The sequence below is a fragment of the Aedes albopictus genome, chromosome 2, assembly GCF_035046485.1.
Source record: "Aedes albopictus strain Foshan chromosome 2, AalbF5, whole genome shotgun sequence".
Taxonomy (NCBI): Eukaryota; Metazoa; Arthropoda; class Insecta; order Diptera; family Culicidae; genus Aedes; species Aedes albopictus.
The window spans coordinates 24361382-24382116 of NC_085137.1; the positions used below are offsets into that span (position 1 = coordinate 24361382).

The 20735-nt window shown below is 41.0% G+C and overlaps 1 protein-coding gene across 1 annotated transcript in view; it reads left to right on the forward strand.

The window, feature by feature from the left end:
- The window catches only part of LOC109429628 (klarsicht protein), an 833281-nt gene that overhangs the window by 773300 nt on the left and 39246 nt on the right, over positions 1 to 20735 (forward strand). The window contains exon 8 of the mRNA XM_029864114.2: positions 12314 to 12706. Within this exon, the coding sequence (XP_029719974.2) occupies positions 12314 to 12706 (393 nt within the window). The remainder of the gene's footprint in view (positions 1 to 12313; positions 12707 to 20735) is intronic.

Below are 20735 nucleotides of genomic sequence, written 5' to 3' on the forward strand. Positions count from 1 at the left end.
TTCTCAGTTTTGTTTTTTTTTTCTTCTGCGAAATGATTTGCTCGAAAAGCAGGGGGCGAAGACCCAACAGCAGAAGCTGCGTATAATTTTATGATCGTCCCTCACCGCCTTGAGAGGATGATGATCCCGGGCAGGAAATAGTTACAAAGAAAATTAAGTTTTGTTGAAAATTGAAATGTGATTTGTTGTTTTCTAATCAATCTTAATATAAGAAAAATGTATTTTAGTATACTCATTGTCACGTCCTTACAATCGCTTAGCATGGGAAGAAATGCTAGTGCAATGCCTTTCAGAAAATACAAAGAGCTTAAACTACTTAATTTTAGTAAGTTGAGGTCAGATGATTAGAAACTTCTTCCGACGAGAGAAACACACGTTAAACATCATAAACCTTTAATTTTGAATTACCGTTTTGAAATTTAATCTATGGAACGAGCTCACCAAATTATATGTATTGCCTCGTCAAGGTTCGTTGCCTGGCTTTAGAATGGCGCGCATTCTATGAAAAGAAAAAAAATACACCAAATCATCACACACTGTTGGGTTGATGTGTTATCTAACGTTGTTCATGAACATTTTCAAGTTAGATTATATTTGTTGTTCTTGATGTTTTGTGATTCACTTCTATCCGGGATTGCCTCAACCTCACAACAGTCATCGTGACGCTGTTGCTGAAGGGGATCCAAGCAAGAATTGGCACAGCTAATTATCCAAAAGGAGAAACTTCATACACACAGCCAGTGCCAGTGCCAGTCAGTGGTGAGATCATGGGCAGGCGGCAGTGCCAACGTCCGAAAATAAATCAATCATACTGCACCCTCCGGAGCCAAAGCCAAGCCAGAGGAGAGGACCTACGTGCAATTTGTCCGCAAATCGATGTCCGGTTGAGCTCGCAGACAACTTCAATCACTCTTGCTGCTCGGCTGTTGCATATAAGTTATCGGTTTTGTTAGATTGCGTGTTGCACACTGTCATTCGGTGTTTGATGTGGATTGCCACCCCTATAGTGTGTTTGTGTCTCGAGCGTCTGTTTAGTTGCGTTATCTTATCTACCGACGTCGACGACAACGTCGGTTGGCCGCCGGCAACTTGGCTTAGGGCAAAACAAAAAGCTCTCTTTCGAGAGTAGTGTTTCCCCGTTTTTGCATCGTCGTGGTACATATTCGCATGTCCGGCATTGACGTATGTGCATGGATGGCGATCGAGAGCCGCCGGACGGAAAGTGTTACAGAGTGCGTTCCAGCTCCAGCCCCAGAAGCGTGTAGTGTCACCTCTTGTGTGTGCAAAAATAAATGAGAAAAAAGAAAACCGAGTGGAGCGGTTACTAATGTGAGTTAATGAAGTGCACTGTGGGCGGAGTTGAGGCGAAATGTGACGTTAATTGAAACAGTGTGAATGAGGGAGTCAGCTATTGTTACTGACTTTTTCTGCTAGTTTGGTTGGTGACTCTGATAGAGCTTAATCTTTGTTGGATACAGGTATGTTCCGTTTTTGTCACTATCCGTTTTTATCACTATCCGTTTTTGTCACTATCCGATTTCGTCAACATTTCATTCCGTTTTTGTCAACACTAAAATTTTTGTCAAATTTATTCCCTCGAACACGAGTTATTTATAGCTTAGCATTAATCTTGAGGCAATGCATCCATTAATGAATTTGAAACAACTACCAATGATGACATAGAAGACGTATATACCACAGTAGCTTTCAACACATTTCAAATTCAGCTATAAATAATTTTTATTCATGCTTTCTCTCAAGCATAATTTTACTTCATTTTTGAAAATGGGAAAAATTTAACCAATAGTTAAATAATAATAAATAAAAAAAAATAGAAAAATTAAACCGAGCCAATTTCATTTATGAAATTCTGACAGGAGGTGGCAGGAGGTAACACGTGAATATCAATATCATCATCAATTTTGTCGTTTTGTAAAATGGCTCAATCATTTTCCAAGTGTAACAAAAGTTGCTAATCATGATAGATCAATAATAGATGGGATGTTCATATAAACCATCAAAAGACGGATTCGATTATCCGGCAATAGGAATAAACCACCATGGATAATCGTACATTGTTTTATTTCATTAGCTTATTGTGTTAGGGCACAATAATTATTGATGTTCCTTCCAGGGATTGCTCCAGGATGTCCATCTGGGTATTCCTCCAAGAACTTCCTTCTGAAGATCCTTCTTCTCCTTTCTTCGTCTTATTATTATTATTTTTCTTCTTTACGGCTCTGCGTATCAACTCGAACTTGGCCTGCAACTTCAAGTGATTTCTTGAAAGAACTTATACAGGATTCCTAGAAGGAATTTCTCAAGGATTCCCACAAGAAATTTCTGGAGGATCCTCAAGAATAACTCCCCGGAGATTTCTATTCAGAACATAATCTCTGAAGAAACTTCTGGAGAATTTTAGGAAAGAATTCCTGGAAGATTACTAGACTAAACTTCTGGCAGATTCCCTGGAAATGTAGTAAGTAATTGGGGATAATAATTATTGTAATATTATTTTTAATTAACTAGATTTTCAGCCCAAGGCTGGTTCATCTATAGTAATCATGAGGAAATAACATAGATGAAAGATAGAATAGTAGATGTTTCTACTGCGCATAAATACCAAAACAAAGTCAAAATATATTTTAAGAAAATCTTTAAAGATTCCAAGAAAGAACTTCTGATGAAATTCTAGAAAAACTTTTGAAGGAATCCCAGAAAGAACCCCTGGAGAAATATCAGAAAAAAATCCTGGAGGGATTTCAAAATTTCCCGTAGAAAATTTTGAAGAAACGGAGGAACTCCTATATTTCAAAAGTAAAATCTTGGCGAATCTCCAAAGCAACTCTTGGATGAATTTATGAACTAGGACTAAATCCCACAATGATTTTCTTAGCCCACCTTGTGCATTAGGGTCATTCCATCCCCAAACCGTACACAACGTCAGCGAGCTGTTCTCAACATAATGCATAAGTATGGTTAATAAATTCCTGGAGGAATATTTGAAGGGATCCCCAAAGAAACTCCAGGAAAAATTTAAAAAGAGACATCTAGGTTGATCCGAGAAGAAACTCCTGAAGAAATCATAAGGGGCAGAACCTCTTTTCTCTAAAAATTCTTTAGGTTCCGTCCATAAATGACGTAGCATTTTAGAAGAGCGGGAGGGGAGTCTCTGATTATGCTACGAATTATGTTTTAGGTATGGGAAAATAGGCTACGAGGGGGGAGGGGGTACCAAAAATCGTCTAAAATATGCTACGTCGTTTATGGACGACCCCCATCGAATTCCAAAAGATAAACAAGCGACATGGTATAAGGAAACCTAAAAGAATTCTGGAGGAACTTCTTGGAGAATCCAATATTCTGGAGAAAATACAAGTGATAGCTGAGGAAAATTCCTGAAGATTTTCTAAAAGTATCCTAGTGAATCCTAAAAGTATCCTAGTGAAGCGAATAAAACACGGCAGGCTGCGGTGGGCTGGGCACGTAGCTCGTATGCCGGAGGAACGACAAGCTAAAACCATATTCAGCAGAGAATCAGGTAGGGGTCGTCGGCTTCGTGGTAGGCCGCACACACGGTGGCTTTTTGCAGTTGAGGAGGACCTATGGGCTCTGAACTGAACGTTGAGGGTGACTGGAAGCGATTGGCGCAGGACCGAGACCAGTGAAGGCGAATGCTTCATTCGGCGTAGACTTACCGCTACGAGTTGTAGTCCATCAAGTATCAAGTAGTATCCTAGTTGAAACTTTTATAGGAATCTGTTAAGATGAAAATCGTGGAGAAATGCGTTCCGGAAGGAACTGAACATATCCTTTTTTGTTAGGATATCGAAATTACGTTCTTGGAGATTAATCATTCCTGGGAGTATGTCATATTTTAAAACGTCAATCCGGATACTGGAACTGTAATATGTGCCATTCTTGCGTTCAACAAAAATAAATTTCCAAAACTGTGGTCACAAATGTGGTAAAAACCTCTTGTCGACGTCACAGTCACAAAACTGTAATTTGAACTGTGCTACCCAGATGTGTTAAAATATATTAAAAACAATTAACTTTCATAATAAACTGCATATTTTTACTTTTGGAATGTGTTCTACAGTAAATCTTCCAATTTATATAAAAATGTTGCAAAATATTTTGTCAAAGAAAATTATTCCGTTTTTATCACTATTCCGTTTTTGTCAACTGAAAATCGCGGACCGTGTTGATAAAAACGGAACATACCTGTATCCGTAAATCTGTAAAACGTATTACGTATTTATATAAGCATTTTTTTTCAAGCCAGGCTCTACTACTTTGTCAACCTCGCGTATCAAGCCTCGAGAATGTGGGCTTGTCAAGAACACAACCTTTACCAGATTTGCCTCTCACATCAGCTGCTGATGCAGCTACACGTTGGAGATCTAATTGTGATTGCTGGCCTCACACGAATTATGTACCACAGGCATCTATTGGTGAACACTTGCAACCGTTTAATGTTCTCCACTGATACACACCAGGTTTCACTGGCGTACAGTAGTACGAATCTAACGATTGAGTTAAAATTCGAATTTTGATGCGTTGACTAATCTGATTGTTTGCCATATATTTCTCAAACTCACAAAAGCAGACTTCGCCTTCTTGATCGGCCGCCAATTTGCCACCCAAGATTTTCGAAGCTTTCAACATTCTCTACTGCTTGCCCAGCTACCGTAAAACTGGAAGAGTAGACCGTGTTAACATGCAAGGATTTGACCAGGTTGACGTCTTACGACCTGCCGCCAAAAAGCAACCGGCAAGGTCATCGAGCTTACTTTGCATATCAGAAGCAAAGCTAAGCTATAAGATCAACATAATTATCCAGTTTGAAGTCTTTTAGATACTCCATGGTAATGGGCTGAAACAACAACTCACGATTTGGTTCACGATCAATAGCACTTACCAGGATCTCGTCAATAACGTCGACGAACAGTAGCGGCGTATACTATCCTTGCCTCACTCCAGCAACCACGCGGATGGAATCGGACAAGATACATCGCTGTGCAGTACTCTGAACGATAATGCCTCGTACTGTGCTTCAATAAGGCCGATGATTTTTCCAAAGACACCCTTGCGTCGGAGGGCTCCCCACATGTTTACAGCTTTACAGAGACTCTTGCTCTAAGATGATACGGAGTGTGACAATATGGTCCACACAGGATCGCAAAGATGGCGCTCCGGTGTTGGCACGAGTAATGCGTCGAACTCTTGGCGGATCCTGCTGAGATGTTGGTGGTGTGGTCGGCACTTAAAAAAGATTTCCAAAATGTCCTAATCAACGTTAAAACTGGTACCTAAGCCGTGTCGGTCAATAGCTGTCAAGACGTGTCTTTCACGGGCACCGAAGCAGTCGTAGAAGTCCCACTAAGACGTAAGACTTCGTAGAGGAGAGTAATGTCACAGGTATTTCTGGCTTTCTTGCCTTCGTCGGGTAGGGAGTCCGCCCACGCTGTTTTGTCCCGTCTACATGAGCGTTTCTCTCCCTTCTGGAGAGCCGAATAGCGCTGACGGGCTACAGGTTTGACTCCACCTGTTTTTGCTCGCTCTTTCGCTCTCTCTATCATTCCCCGGGTTGCACGTGTGATCCACTGCTTTCTCTGAGTGCATAGCTCACGCGAATTATTCTTTTCGGAGGCGATGAAAGCGTTCTTGATGGCGCTCGATTAATCTTCACACTGTCACCTTGCAGAATTTCCGCAACATGGTTGTTGTTGAGGTAGGTTGAAAAGCTTCTGACTTCTTCTGTATGGCTCTACGTTCTCACTGGAACTTGGCTTGCCTCTCTCCGACTCAGTCTACACTATGCCCAGAGAGTCGAGAAAATTTTCCCGACTGGAACCACAAGGCCGTAATTACTAGGCTAACTGGAGACCCCCAAACAGCTTCTGACCTTCCTTCTGTATTCAGTCGCGCTATCTTAGCAACCGGTCTGTACGGTAGAGAGCGCAATCTACCATCCGTTTCTTCGTTGATTTTCACAACTCTCCCTCGTATCCACCCATTTCGAACCTTTGTAACGATTCGTAGTACCCCCTCAGCCGGTTTGTGAGATTTTGTTGCGGTCTAGTGTAGTTTTTGTTAGTTTGTTTAATTAAAATTCAGAAAAGTGTTTGTGTTGTAAGTTTCCAATCTTTGTGTTTGCTGGTCACCCGGAGAGGACGCAGCCATATGTAAATAGCAGCTACCATGATCCTTTAACATTAGCCACCAGATGACTCTGCCTTGCTTGAAACATGGACGTTGACGGCCGTAGCGAAAGGAGGCCATTAGGATCTTGGAGATCCTCAATAGAGTCTAGGATCGGCCATTTGCCCATGTAATCTATAGCAATAAGGTCCATAAGAAAACCTGACTATATCGACTATATAATACCTGGTGAAATTCCCCCCACCTCTTGCACAAAACTCCGAGGTTGTACCGTTAAACCTTGGTTGCCTCAAATCCAAGGTCCAAGGCGAACCCTCAACAGCAAGGCGAGCCCTAACCCCAAATTGGGTAACCTTCCGCCATTAACAAGATTCCGGCGAAGACTTGGGCAGGTGAAGTTCCGGCCATCCGGTACACCCGGCCGAAAACTCAAAGGAGGCTCATTCTCCGGAAGACGAGGATCTCCCGGTTCATTTAGGTGGCCAAGGTCGCATTTGAACCGGGGACCCAGAAGGTGCTGGGGAGGTGAACAATGGACGACCGCAGCAGGAGAAAGAGGCTCCGAGGAAAAGGTCACACTAGATTATGGAAGTGGGAGGAAATAGAATGAAGGTAGATAGCTAGAAAAGATAGACAGGAAGTGCACGAATACGAAATATACAGGAGTGTGAAAAAAAGCAGTTCAAATGTTTCCCTGAATCCGCGAAAGAGCAAGGATAAGCGCGCTGACCTTAGAGATGAGGTCAAATACAGAGTCTCGTCAGCCGCTGAGAAGGGTCACCTGTGGTATTATGCGCTAGTAGTTACACCTTCTCTTCCATGTTGACAACCAATTCTGCAATCGACCTTACTTCTCCAAACCATTTCGTTCGTCGAGCAATAGGGTTGGCAGATACTCTCTAATCTTCTCAAAAAGTGGTCTACCATGGAGCGACACAGCTCCTAGCTTCTTCTGTATACCATCCTCGACTACAACGGTTTGTCTCACACCTATAGAGCTTAGCATTACATAGCATTAGGCGTTAGGGTTTCCTGGCGTTAAGGTTCTTGCTGCGTCAGCAGTCCCGTTTCCAGCTGATCCTTCTTCACTCTTCGCTGCACATCCCGACAAAATCAAAGTGCATAGGCTGTCGCGCGCTCTAAACGAGTCCAATTCGAGTAACGCTTCCAATCCACCACCAGACTCACTGTCGCGTCCGCTAGTTTAATTCCTGCTGGCAACTCGCTTTCGGATGTACATGGAAGGTTCGATCTTCTGAACCACTAACTGTTGTTAAATAAACAAGGCCCTCTTCCCCACTTTGTCGTCATATCAACTTGAGACTTCTATCATCCACCGATCGTGGACTCTTTGGCGTTCAACAACCAGTTGTGAGAGAATACACATGCTTGGCTTCCAATGCTAACTTTATTGCTTCATTGGCGAGTTAGTCGTCTTCGTAATGTTCTTCATGATTGCCTCGGTCGTTTCTGGAAACTCTGTTGAATATTTATTGGCGTTTTGATTTTTGGCATACTGTGCCGAACACGGTGAGCAGGTCGCTCCGAATGTAGCGACATCCGTCAGGTAGACGCGTCCAGATGCCTTTCCTTCAAAGCCAGCGTTAAACATGAAGATCCTCCGGCCGAATTCGTATTTGATGGAACATTTCCTACAAGATTGCGCAGTATCCGATTCGTTTTCCAGAAATCGAAACAAGACGTTCAGCAAGGTGTTCAGAAGGTTTGGACTCTATAGTAGTATCGTATTCATAGAGACGCCTTCAACCGTAGCCGCCGCGTCACAGTAGATACGGATTCTATAGATTAACGGCTACGCAGTCTTAGGGTTCAAAAAACGAGTTTTATTATTCACCCGACGTTTCGACACGGGGATAGTGTCTTCCTCAGGCGGAAAATAAATATTAACGTTTTTGGTCAAATGTTTTGTCTAACTTTAACTGTCTCGTTTTGTGTCGTTTTTGGTACATGCTTACACTTCGAAATCACTTAAACAGTTCAACGGTTTTTTGCCAAAAAACCGTTGAACTGTTTAAGTGATTTCGAAGTGTAAGCATGTACCAAAAACGACACAAAACGAGACAGTTAAAGTTAGACAAAACATTTGACCAAAAACGTTAATATTTATTTTCCCCCTGAGGAAGACACTATCCCCGTGTCGAAACGTCGGGTGAATAATAAAACTCGTTTTTTGAACCCTAAGACTGCGTAGCCGTTAATCTATAGAGTCAAGATTACAGTCGATTCCCAACAGCAGTAGATACGGATTTCTATCAATTTCTAGGGATTGATACTTAGTTCCATTGGAAGATACAACGTACGCTTCGGAACTGCTTCGTCATGTTCTTCCTGCGTAGCTTTGTGTATATAGCCCTTCGGACCACTGCTTTTTTACACTCGCTGCTATCGCTGGATCCTTCCGAATGTGCTCAAGGCACTGAAAACGCCGAATTGCCACTGGATAACTGTCTTTGGGAACTCAAAACAATCGTTCTTCCATAGAAGCCCGTCTCGAATCGTTGACCGACCCGGGTGTTCTACAGAATCTGCTTCGCTTGCTATACCTCTGATGAATCGGGGCGTGGTATGGAATCGATCCCTAGACTTTTCACGGTAAAAAACTCCTCCACTAGATCTTGCAACTCCTGGTCATTCTGGCATTCGCAGATGTGAAATCTGTGTGCGTGGTCATTGTGATCGCTCAGCATTCCAAATACTGTCCACCTAAGCCGTGATTTGGCTGCAAAAGATTCTTCGGGCTTCCCTTCTCGCACCTTCAACATGGTCGTAAAGTGTGCGTTATCGTTCCCGATAAGAATCTGAGGTTTTGCGCTGGCAAAGTCGTTGCCGTTTAATCAGTTCATTTTCTTTCATTTTCAATTTCTTAGCGTTTTTGGATGTCTGGAACATTAGGCTTTTGGCTTAAGAACCCCTATCTACCGGTGTAGGGCCACCTTAGCTTCCGATGAAGAAGCATTTCATATGCAGCTGCTGGATACCACAACAGAATCTGATTGTGCCGCTTCTCTTAGGGAAACAGACTCTCGGGTCCAATACTTCAACAATCTGGTTGAAGTCAGAAGCACAACAGCGCCCAGGTTCTACTGCCAGCTAAGCACACAATTCTTAACTGGTGGTCTTTGCCTTCGATTGACCCGTGGAGGCATGAGGTAGGAACTTGTGTGAACCAGCGCTCTGTTGAACGCTCCAGGTTTTCGACTCACCATTTTGCTGCGAATTTTTCTCATGAACCCATGTTCATGTTCCTTGTTCCTTTTATTGGACTGTATTCTGACGTAGCCGGCGTCATTATTGCGAAAATAATGCAAGTTTATCAACATTTATAAGCTGAAGAAATGTGAAACTTACAAACGTACATCTCGTTGGTTACCTGTTGTGTATGTAAGCAACTGATTTGAAGATAGGAGAAGCTTTATTACTTTATTACCACATCATTTTGCAATAATGTTTGACCGTCCGTAGACGCTACTTCAGTATCGCCAGACCAGCTACACTCACACAAGGAACCAATGAGATAGCTGTTTGAGACGAACATACATCTTCAGTGTGTGAGTATTGCAAGGTTCGGTATATTCGCCTCACTCCATTCATATTCACTCCTCTTTGCTGAAGCGAATCGAGAAAGATGCAGCAAACGGATTGTCGTGATCAAACACGTATCCTCAGCACCAGTGAGAAGTGATGCGCAAGTTGCTTGACATGGATATTCGTTGCCGTTCGTCGCAGTTTGCGAATGAATGAATGGCGAATGTTGAAGAATGCTAGTGAGCGATCGAAGCGACTTTTATCATAACTAGAAGAGAATTTCTGCATGTAATGCATAAATTTTTAGTGTACTGTTGTTGAATTACTAGATTGGCAAAGAAAATAATAAACATTTTTTGAAAACATCACAAAATCGTATTCACAATATCACTCGTATCACTCACGAATCGCATCACCACTCGATCGCTTGCGAATGTGGACGAATGAGTAATTTCCAAGTATGGCTTCCAGTCCTGCAAAATATCAGAGTCAGTGCTTGTTTTTCAGCCGAAAATGAATGACTGCGGCGGTGTGAGTACTGACTGAGTCCGAGAGCTCCATTCGTGAACAACCCAACAAGGTTAATGCCCAATCATCCACACACTACTCATGCCGACAGGCCATTCGTCTCAAGCGGTAGCTTGTGAGAGTGAGTGCCCTATACGCTACCACGGGTGAAAACACTCAAATACAGAAAATTGAATGGAAATTTAGCCCTGTCAGCTCTCGCTTTCAGCACGCTGCGTGCGAGTGTGAGTTCCTATTTCATTTCGCTCCCGTGTTGCTGATCGGAAAGTAACATTGACAGGAAAAACAAAACTTAGAAAATGAAAAAAGCAAAATATCGCTATCATAAAGGCCTGTCGAAAAATTGCAGCACTGGTGGCTTCCCACCGTTAGCCGGAGTTTACTATCGGCGCTGACAAGCAAACACGCAAACTAGAGCGACAACCGTTCGGTGCTGATTGTCTTCGAATGTGGAAGAAAAGGTGGAAATCAGGAACCCTGGAGTATTGATAATCTTCTATTTTTAGGCGACAATCAATAGCGCCTGCTACGTCAGGTTGTAGGTCAATGTGGGTATGAGGAGGGAATCACTTGTTGCCAACAGCGCGGAGTTCACTAAATCTGCACAAGTTAATGCGGATGTTGGAGTGTTGTTGGAAATGTTATTTTTGGCACATGGTTCACGCATTGGTGCGTGGATTCCAGACGTGAGGTGATAAATTGTATGAAGATTACTGTGGAAGTTGGAAGGAAGTGAAACGGATTTTTTTTTCAATCCGTTTCTGATTCTAGCGATAGCTATGAACATACGTTTATACAAGCTAGTCACGATACTTGAAAAATGCCTTTAATGGGGCACGTTCGGTGTAGTACTAGATTTGTAGTAATGAGCTGAATTTTAGTATAGTGAAAAGGTCAATTCTCCGTTTCTGCAATGAAATGGTGCAAAAAGCGTGGTTATTATGATTCATTGCCTAATTAGATGCTGTTTGAGCAAAACTTTGGATAACTATGTTGTTTATGTTGCAAGAAATGGATAAAACAACAACACTGTTGCCCAAAGTTTTGCTCAAACAGCATCAAATTAGGCTAGGAATCATAATACCCACGCTTTTTGCACTATTTTATTGTAGAAACGGAGAATTGACCTTCTCACCATACTAAAATTCAGCTCATTACTACAAATCTAGTACTTGACCAATCTGTCCTATTACCTCAAAGAATCACAACGTTTTTAATGTTTATTTGCTCTTAGCCCACTGTCCTCTGGTACTAGCCAGCAGCCTGTCCGCTGCTATCGTAATCTTGATAGCGCGCGCGGTCTCTTTATCGAGTGCCAGATATCTCTCGCTTTTAGTCTATACTACACATCCACTTGCACTTCCAAACCGAGCAATATCTATCTGGACGAGGTTCGCTGGCATGGTGCCGGGCCGGGCGGAGGAGCTTAAGTTTTCGCGGTTTTGCCGCATTGGGGTAGCTCGACTCGCAACCGCTCCTCACGTCTTCAGTCTCGGATCGTGGTTTGCAATTGACACACACTCATTCAGTCAGTCAGTCAGTCAAAGAGTAGTCGAAAAACATTGAGCTTCTGCGTCGCGCGCGCCCGCGGTTGACTGCAATTGCTCCTCGCAAAGAGTAAACCAGCAGCTGTACGCGCGGAGAGTTGATTGTCGTTTTTTTTTTGTTTCTTACGATTCGCTGGTTTCGTGTTTGAGTTTTTTCGAGACAATAATTGTTATTTATTAGATATATCGTGGACTCACGTCATCTAGGTACTCTGCGCCGTGAACCGACTCCGGCTTGTTATATCTGTTTCGTTCCATTTGCGGGTTGCTGCCACGCGAGTTGCACTCTACAGTTGAATTCGTTGTTGCTGCAACCAAAGTCGCCTTCTGCGGTCCACTAAGTTCAATCTTATCTAGCGCTGCTAATTACTCGATATTACCCGTTTCCGTTTCTCCGAGTTTCGTTGTTTTCTGATTTATATCTCGTTATTTTTTCCCGTTTTCGGTTTTTTCATCCATTTATTCATCACATCGCCGATGATCAATCACGAAATCAATCAACCGATCACCACCAACATCAACAGCACCAGCAGCAATATGCAACGAGTCCGACGATCCAAAGGTTAGTGCTGCATGCCGAAACGCTGGTGCGGGACGAAATCTTCGCAAAGACACCCAAAACTGTCGTGAAAAATCCGCACTATCTGCACCACTATCACCAGCATCACCATCATCACGGTAGTGCCGCCAGTGGTAGCAGTTCCAACAGCCACCATCAACTCTATCACCACAAACAGCAACTTCAACAACAACAGCAACAACCGTACCATCATCTTTCGTCAACGACGTCGTCATCGCGCCATCACCATCAGGGCACAGTTAACGGCGGCGGCAGCGGTGGCGTCGGCGGAATTGGAAGTAACAGCAGTCGGAAGGCGGAGAAAGTGATGAGCAATCTCAAGATCAACCGGATCGAGGTAAGTGCATACCAGTTGTTGTCATTTCTTACCACTTCTTGTACGTGCCATTTCTTGTACATAGTTGTAGTTCCTTGTTGCGGCGCAGCGCGTTTGGATGACTGGGTGGGTATTGTCTCTCGTGGTGCTTGATTAGAGAGATTGCATGCTGCTGTGCAGCTGGGTTGGATGTTGCGAATTTGTCTGAGTCTGAGCTGGTTGGACGGGGCGTTTCGCAACAATGTTACACTTCGTTTTCGAGGCCGCGTGAGATGGCTTCGCGAGTATGCAATGATAAGCGTCTTTCGCTTGTCTGAAATTTTGGAGTTTTGCAATGCGTTTTTAATTCGGCAACTTGTAGGTATGTAATTTTGATTTCATGGCTTGTCACAACTCAGTTGTTGAACGCAGAAGCAAAATAGTTATGATTAAATAACAAAGCATTGCAAAGTCACCTTCAGTTGATCATGAAGAACGATTGAAGTATGCAGAAAATAACGAATGAATCGAGTTATTATCCTAGTCATGATAAATAAACTGTCGCTTGCTGTCGCGATAAGCTGAACTGAAAAAGCAAGACCGAACGAAAACCGTTGAAGAAAACAAAGGTGAAACCCCCCATTTCCGTGTGTTTAACGTTACGGCTTGGGATTTTAACACCTGCATAGGAAAAGAAAGTGCACCGTAGATGTGTGATTCTCAGCGATAGAGCTCTTCTGATAACAACATTTTACGGTATGCACGGCTAAATAGCCCAGAGTAAAGCATCGCTAATTATTTCACCATATGAACAGAAGGCTTCTTCCGCTGTTTTGATCCTCCGTACCTGCGATCTTCATTTAGGTGTTCGTCAAAGTGCAACTACCACCTTTCGATCACCTAGTTTGTCAAGACGTTCCAGTCCTTCCGGCACAGTTCGGCTCACGGCATGAAACCGTTATGGGATGCGTTGAGCTTCTGATAGAATTTCCGTGTTACTTGAGAACGCCACAGCAGTTCCATTTCAGAGTACTTCGTTTCTTCCAGGCGGCGTTTTTCTTTTCTCCCAGGGGATGAGGGTTTGCGGCTTCAATTTAAGCTGGTAGCGTTCCTAGCTCTGTCGGGTTCTATGCTTCAGTATGACAGCCCGTGCTGCGTTCTACTTCTGCAAAATGTCTTTGCAATCCTCGTCGAACTAATTGCGTTCCTTCGACTATGCTCTGTTGGAAGCGAAGTCAACGAGTGTATCGCTCTTGTTCGTCAGCTGATAAGTGCTGACTTAATCCAAATTGGAGCAGTGATCGTACCCCGGTGCGAAATGCTCGCAAAATACGTCATTGTCGTCATCTTTTCTTCCGAAATGTAGGATGTTTACGTTGATTATGTTAAATTTAAAGAATTACCCTAAACCTAGATCCTCAACCTGCAAATTCCAACTGATCACGCCCCTTTGCATATTGCCGTTACGATAAAAGCTGTTCCCAGCTCGTCTATATTCCCAAGCTATGGTAGATGATATGATTACCTCTGAACGAGTAAGCGGGTACTCCCGATGAACTCGATGAAATCTCAACAATGTCTACAAAATTCCAAAACTTCGCGGCGCTAGTGTGTATGTGTTTTTTTTTATGTTTCACTCATAATCCTAATCACCTGCATAACTCTCGTTGTTTAGTAGTCTTGAAGCTCGCAAATGCTGTACAAAACCTTTAAGAAATCCTCCAAAAAATCAATAGGGGGATTCACTTAACAGCGTAAAATTATTAAACTGATTAATCTTTGATTATTTCATTCGCAAAATCATGAAACATTTCAAATAAGCAGAAAATCATAGCTTACGCAGCAATTTAATCTGTTTAGTGAGTACCCCTAATGAAAAACAATTACATAACAATGAATAATCTCTTCAGGTGTTTCTGAAACTATTCTTTCAGGGATTCCTCTATTAATTTCTTTGAGAATATCTTCATGGATTCTTTAAAAAACTCAAAACATTTATTTAGCATTTCCTTTACCATGGAAAATAACTTTGTTCTTAATTCGCTCACATCGTGTTACTAAGGATCCTGGTTTCTACAATGTTTCTCTGAAGAATAAAAGGTTTCACCGAGAATAACTTTTAGTTGAAAAGTCGTTCACTAAGTGGTGCACGCTATGTCCAAAGGGAAGTATTATGAAAATCGAATGTACCTCAAATGTTATTCCCTAGGATCGTAGCTTTGGACCTCTAGTTTCAGAATCTATGCGGTTTAAAATATTTCATCTTGTGTTTTTTGATATTGTTTCCTGTATTCCCATACAAATATCGGAAAAAGTCATTTTAAGGTCAATTTCGTCCCAAACAAAAATGTATGAAAAAAAAACCCAAGATGAATTATTTTAAACCACACATTTTCTGAATCTAGAGCTCCAAAAATATGATTCTAGCGAATAAATTTTGAGGTACATTCAGTTTGGAAATAGCGTGTGGTGCTAATGTTCTTATGAGCTGTCGGTTGGATGGACGCGTCGCATATTTTGCGTTCTAGACCACATAGATGGATACTGTCTTGAGCTAAATGGTTCTGAAGAACAAATGTCTTGATATAGAAATCAATTTAGTTCGGAATTCGCTCACTATTTGGCGCTACTGTTCTTACTGAGGAGCTCAAAACTTAATTATTCGTTGTATATCTCGCACTCTGGACCATTTCGTAGAATACTTTGTGGTAAATTTGCTCAGCAGAATAAAAACTTTTGCATAGAAAGAACAACCAAACTCGAAATTCGCTCTCAACGTGGCGTTTGTGTTCTTTAGAGTTATCAGTTCGATCAAAGCGTCATATACCTTCTCTGTAGTTCGGTAATTTATTTTGGATTTTTTTAGTAATTACTTTAAAAACCTTGCTGCATTCTTTGGAAATATCTTGAAAGATTTCTTTGGGAATATCTTGAAAGATTTCTTTGGGAATATCTTGAAAGATTTCTTTGGGAATATCTTCAAAGATTTCTTCGGAAATCTCTGCCAATTATTTTAAAAAAATCGGTAATTCCTTTGGGAATAATTTTTTGGTATTTTTCTTTTGAAAATTGCTCAGCTGTCAGCTGTTTTTTTAAAAATTGGTTTCGCGATTCCTTTGTTAAAAATTTTCAGTTTTACCATGGAAATTATTTTGAGTAATTTTTAGGTAATTCTTTTGGAAACTCCTTTAACAAATTCTTGTAGGAAATGCTTGGACAATGGCTTTGTGGTCTTCAGAGTTTTCTTCTGGGATTTCTATGATAATTACTTTATTTTTTGCTATTTCTTTCTGATTTACTTTAAAAATTCCTTTTGAAAACTTTTTGATAATGATTTTGGAAATTTCTTCGATTCTCTTCTGGAAACTTCTTCGTCAATTCCTGCGGGAATTGGGTGGGCAATTCCACGGCATTCCCTTTAGAAATTGATTCGGCAAATTCTCTATGAATGTTTTTGGTAATGTATCTAAAAATTTTTTTGGCTGTCAGCTGGAATTGATTCAACTATTATTCGTGTTGGCTTTCTGTGGCTTCTTTTCTGTTTCAATAACTATTTCTGTTGGCTTTTGTGGCTTTCTTTAGGAATTGGTTAAACAATTATTTATAGTTTTTTTTTTGGGGTTTTCTTGGGAAAATTTTTGAAGACTCTTTCGTTAATTCCTTCGGAATTTTGTTCGGCAACTTTTTTGAGAATTTTTTTTGGCGATTTCGAAATTTATTTTGGAGAGCAAAAACACCTTCAGCATTTTTTTTTGTTTAGGACATTCTTCGTGCAATTGGTTTTGAAATTTTTCAAGCAACTTCTACGAGTTTTGTTGATAATTTCTCTGGAAATTGATTTGGTAATTAGTATTTTTCGATAGTTGCTTTCGAAGTTCATGCGACAGATACTTTGAAATTTACTTGGTCAATTTGTTCTTATAGTTCTCTGACAATTTTTGAAAATTTCTCTGGTGTTTCCATTGACAGCTCACATCGGAATTCCGGCAGTTATGACTTCGAAGCTTCGAAGCTTCATTCCATTAGACATTCTCTTGTGAATTGAAAAAAAATCCAAGATTTTACAGAGGAATAACCGAAGGAAAACTCCAAGAAAGTGCCAAATGAAAACCCAAACCTAGGGTAATTGCCAGAGAGGTTCCCAAATAATTTGTCGATAGTTTTCACAAAGCAATTTTCAAAAACCTTCGCATAGAAATAGCTGAACACATCGTAAACAAAAATCCGAAGGAAATCCTAAAAGAATTGCCAAAGTAATTTCCAAAGAAGTGTTGAACAAATTAAAAAAAAAATCGAATAAATTTCCAAAGGCACAAAAAAAACAAGAGAAATCAGTTGGTCGGTGATGAAACTGGGCGTGTTAGTGGAATAACTGTATGTAAAAATCGTGTTAAGTACTGTTCCCGAAAGAAAATTTTCATTTGATTAATTACCAAATGAATTTCAAATAGGAATACCAAAGAAATTGTCGAAGAAATTCCAAAGAAATTTACATAGGAAACTCCTAAGACATTGACAGAGAATTCTCCTATAAATATGCCGACAGAGTTGCAAATTCCAAAACGCGTTCGCATAGAAATAGCTGAACACACCGTAAACGAATAACCGAAGGACTTTCCAAAGAAACTGCCCAAGGGATTGCCACAAAAATTGCCGAAGGTAATCCCAAAAGAATTACCAAAGGACATGCCAAAGTAATTTCCGAAGAAGTGTTCAAAAGAGTTGCTAAAGAAATGAAAAAAAAAACAAAAAAGCTTCCCAAGTCACTTTTAACAAAATTCCAAAAGAAATTGTCAAAAGGAATTGCCTGACAATTTCCCAAAAGAATTTCTAATGGAAGTTCCAAAGGAATTGTCGAAGAAATTTCCAAATAAATTGACATAGGAAATTTCGAAGGCATTGACAGAGAATTTCACACTACCTTCTTTGATTGACTGTAGTCAATTTTGTACATTTTTATTCTGCTCTAGAACGCTTATCCTTGAACAATTTGAATACTGCCGTTCTTCTACAAAGTGACGTAAGCGCCATCCCAAATTCCGACGTCTTTTGGTATATATCTGGTGAATTAATAATACAGTGGTATGTCTGCTATATTAGGATGCAAGATCTAACATCTATAGAAGAAAACATAGTGAATGATCAAGAGTTTGATGAATAATAATCAAAAATGTACCAAAGTTGTCAATGTCGCTTACGTCACTTTGCAGAAGAACGGCAGAATACCACTTTGTGTCAGTTTTTATTCTTCTGAGTATCACTTGCCGAAGTCAGTATCCTGGTTCAGAACGTGACATATATGATGATTGTACTGAACTGGAAGCTTCTTCGGACACTAGCACCATGCAGTGAGTGGATCTAAATTGATTTCTATGGGAAGGCTCTTAGGGGCTGTCCATAAACCACGTGGTCATTTTTTTGGGACTTCTCAACACCGCCCCCCCCCGTGGTCATAAGTCCATACATTTTTTTTTCTTCCATACAAAATGGTCATTGGCCGAACCCCCCCCCCCCCCTGTGACCACGTGGTTTATGGACAGCCCCTTAGTGTTTTGAGCAACTTGGTCGAAGGCATTACCCTTTTAAACGGTCCAGAAAGTGAGATATACGACGCTTTAATCTATCTGGTAGCTCATTACACCACTAGCATCATGTAGTGAGTGAATTTCGAACTGAATTGCTTCCTTTGTGAACGTTTTCATCTTTCTGAGCAACTTTTCCGAAGATAGTATCTTTCTAAATGGTCCAGAACGCTAAATATGCCACATGTACTCTGCCCCACTCGCATAACAGTTTGCTGGGTTTCTATAAGACTGTTATGTGAGTGGGGGCAGTACTGTTGAAATATAACGCTATCCCACATGCCCAACATGGTGCTATCTGGAGCAGAATCTCGGTGGCCAATATTTTCGGAACCACTTAACCTTCCTTTTGCGTCATGGTGGCAGCAGCTCGCTGACGTAGTGTACGGTTTGGGTCAAAAAATGACCCTGATGCCAAAGGAGGGTTACGTTAAGGATTACTTCTGAAAATTTCCCATGTTTTCCTGTAGGAATGCCTCCCAAAAACACTTTTGAAATTCCTTCAGTCTACCAAAGATTTTCTCAGAAACTGTACTAGGGGTTCTCTCATATAAACCTATATAAATTCCTTTAAGAACTCCTTCAAGGGTGCCTTCAAAAACTCTTCCGAAAATTCCTCCAGACATTACGATATTAATTCCTGCAAAAAATCCTCATGAGTTCGTTAGAAAATCTTTCCAAAGATTTCATAATTAATGGCGCCAAGCATCTCTTTGAATAAAAAAAAATCACCAGGATAGCAGCAGTAATTTCATCAAATTCTCCTCCAGAAACTCATCCAACGCTACTCTCAAGCTTCCTACAGGACTTCCTATTCAAGGATTGCTTCAGGTGTTTCTCCAAAGAATCATTCAGTACTTTTTCCAAGGCTTTCTTCAGAAACTCCTCCATTGATATTTTCAGGTATTACTTCGAAGGTTTTTTTTTCAGAAATTCCTCCAAACTTTTCTTCAGGAACTTCTGCGAGAACGAGAATTACACTAGAAAATCAACCCGTAATTATTTCTATTATTCTTTAAGAACTCCCAACAAAACAAAACGGATTCCTTCTGAAATTTTCCCATGTATTCTAGTAGAAATTCCTTACGAAAAATACTCAAGAATTCCTCCAGTAGTGATGATTTTCTCAGATGATTTTCTCAGAAATTCTGCCAGGGGTTCCCTCACATAAACCTCAATGAATTTTTTTAAGAACTCCTCCAAGGGTTCCTTCAGAAACTTGTCCAAAAAATCCTCCAGGCATTATGCCATTTATTTCTTTAAGAACATTCTCATGAGCTCGTTTGAAAATCTGTCTCAAAATTACATAAGTAATGATTTCAAATATTTCTTTTAAAAAAAGCTTCAGCAGAATAGGAGCAGTAATTTCTTCAAGTTCCCTTCTGAAACTCCTGCAAGGCAACTCTCAAGCTTTTTACAGGACTCCCTCAAATGATTCCTTCGGAAATTCCTAAAGGATTGCTTCAGGAATTTCTCCAAGGAATCATTCAGTAATTCTTCCAAGGATTTGAGCATGAGCATGAGCATGAGCATGATTGACCGCCCGCGGTTGCTCCTCTGTTATTGCAAGGACAGCTGCATTTACACAAAGAACCAACAGATAATGCTTGAGACTAGCCTTCTCCTCATTGTGTAAATGCTGGCATCCCAATACTTTTTTAAAAGGCAATACCAGCGCCGGCCGCGTCCGAATGCAGGTCAATTGAGGATAGGGAAGGAAGTGATGACGTGATTCTCGCTTAGGCCAATAACCGAGGAATTCTCTGCGTTACTACGAGTAATCACTAGGAGTTTGGATACGGGAAGGATGATTTGTTAGGGGCTTTGTTTTGGTAAACAAATTACTACAATCACCAGACCGATTCTTGTTTTGCTACGAACGATGCACTCGCGAAAAATTGAATACGTCCTCACATCGCGACATGTCAGGGAATAATGTCCACCGCACAATCAATTCGAGAAAATAAAACCGCATCTACTACTAGCTGGCGTCGTACGGCTGATCCCGGATACCACACTCACGCCCCGATCACTGTATTTTAACTACCGGATGGCTTCCAGACATTTCATTTTTTTTATATCAAAAATAGTTTGCGTAAAACGAGGTTCGCGAAAATAAGAAACGGAAGAAACACACATCAACACCCGTAAAGTTACGAAACTGTACTCGAAGAAACAGAACACGCGAAATTACGAAACTCGGCTCCAAGAAATCGCCGCGGACACCGTGGTCTACCTGCCACTGAATCGTACGGTAATCTTAATCTTTCTAAAAAAGAGATGCCTTGCCGTTTTGATTGCTGCTTGTAAATCTGAAATAGAAAATAGTATTAAATGGTGATACGTTCACAACAGTTATATATTTTGTAAATTGTGTTATGTACACATAGGACAAATTTACCTGCATTCCTCTGAAACAAACGGTATATTAGCAGTGAAAAACAAATTACAAAAATAGAATAATATACAATTAATAAACAAAAAAACAG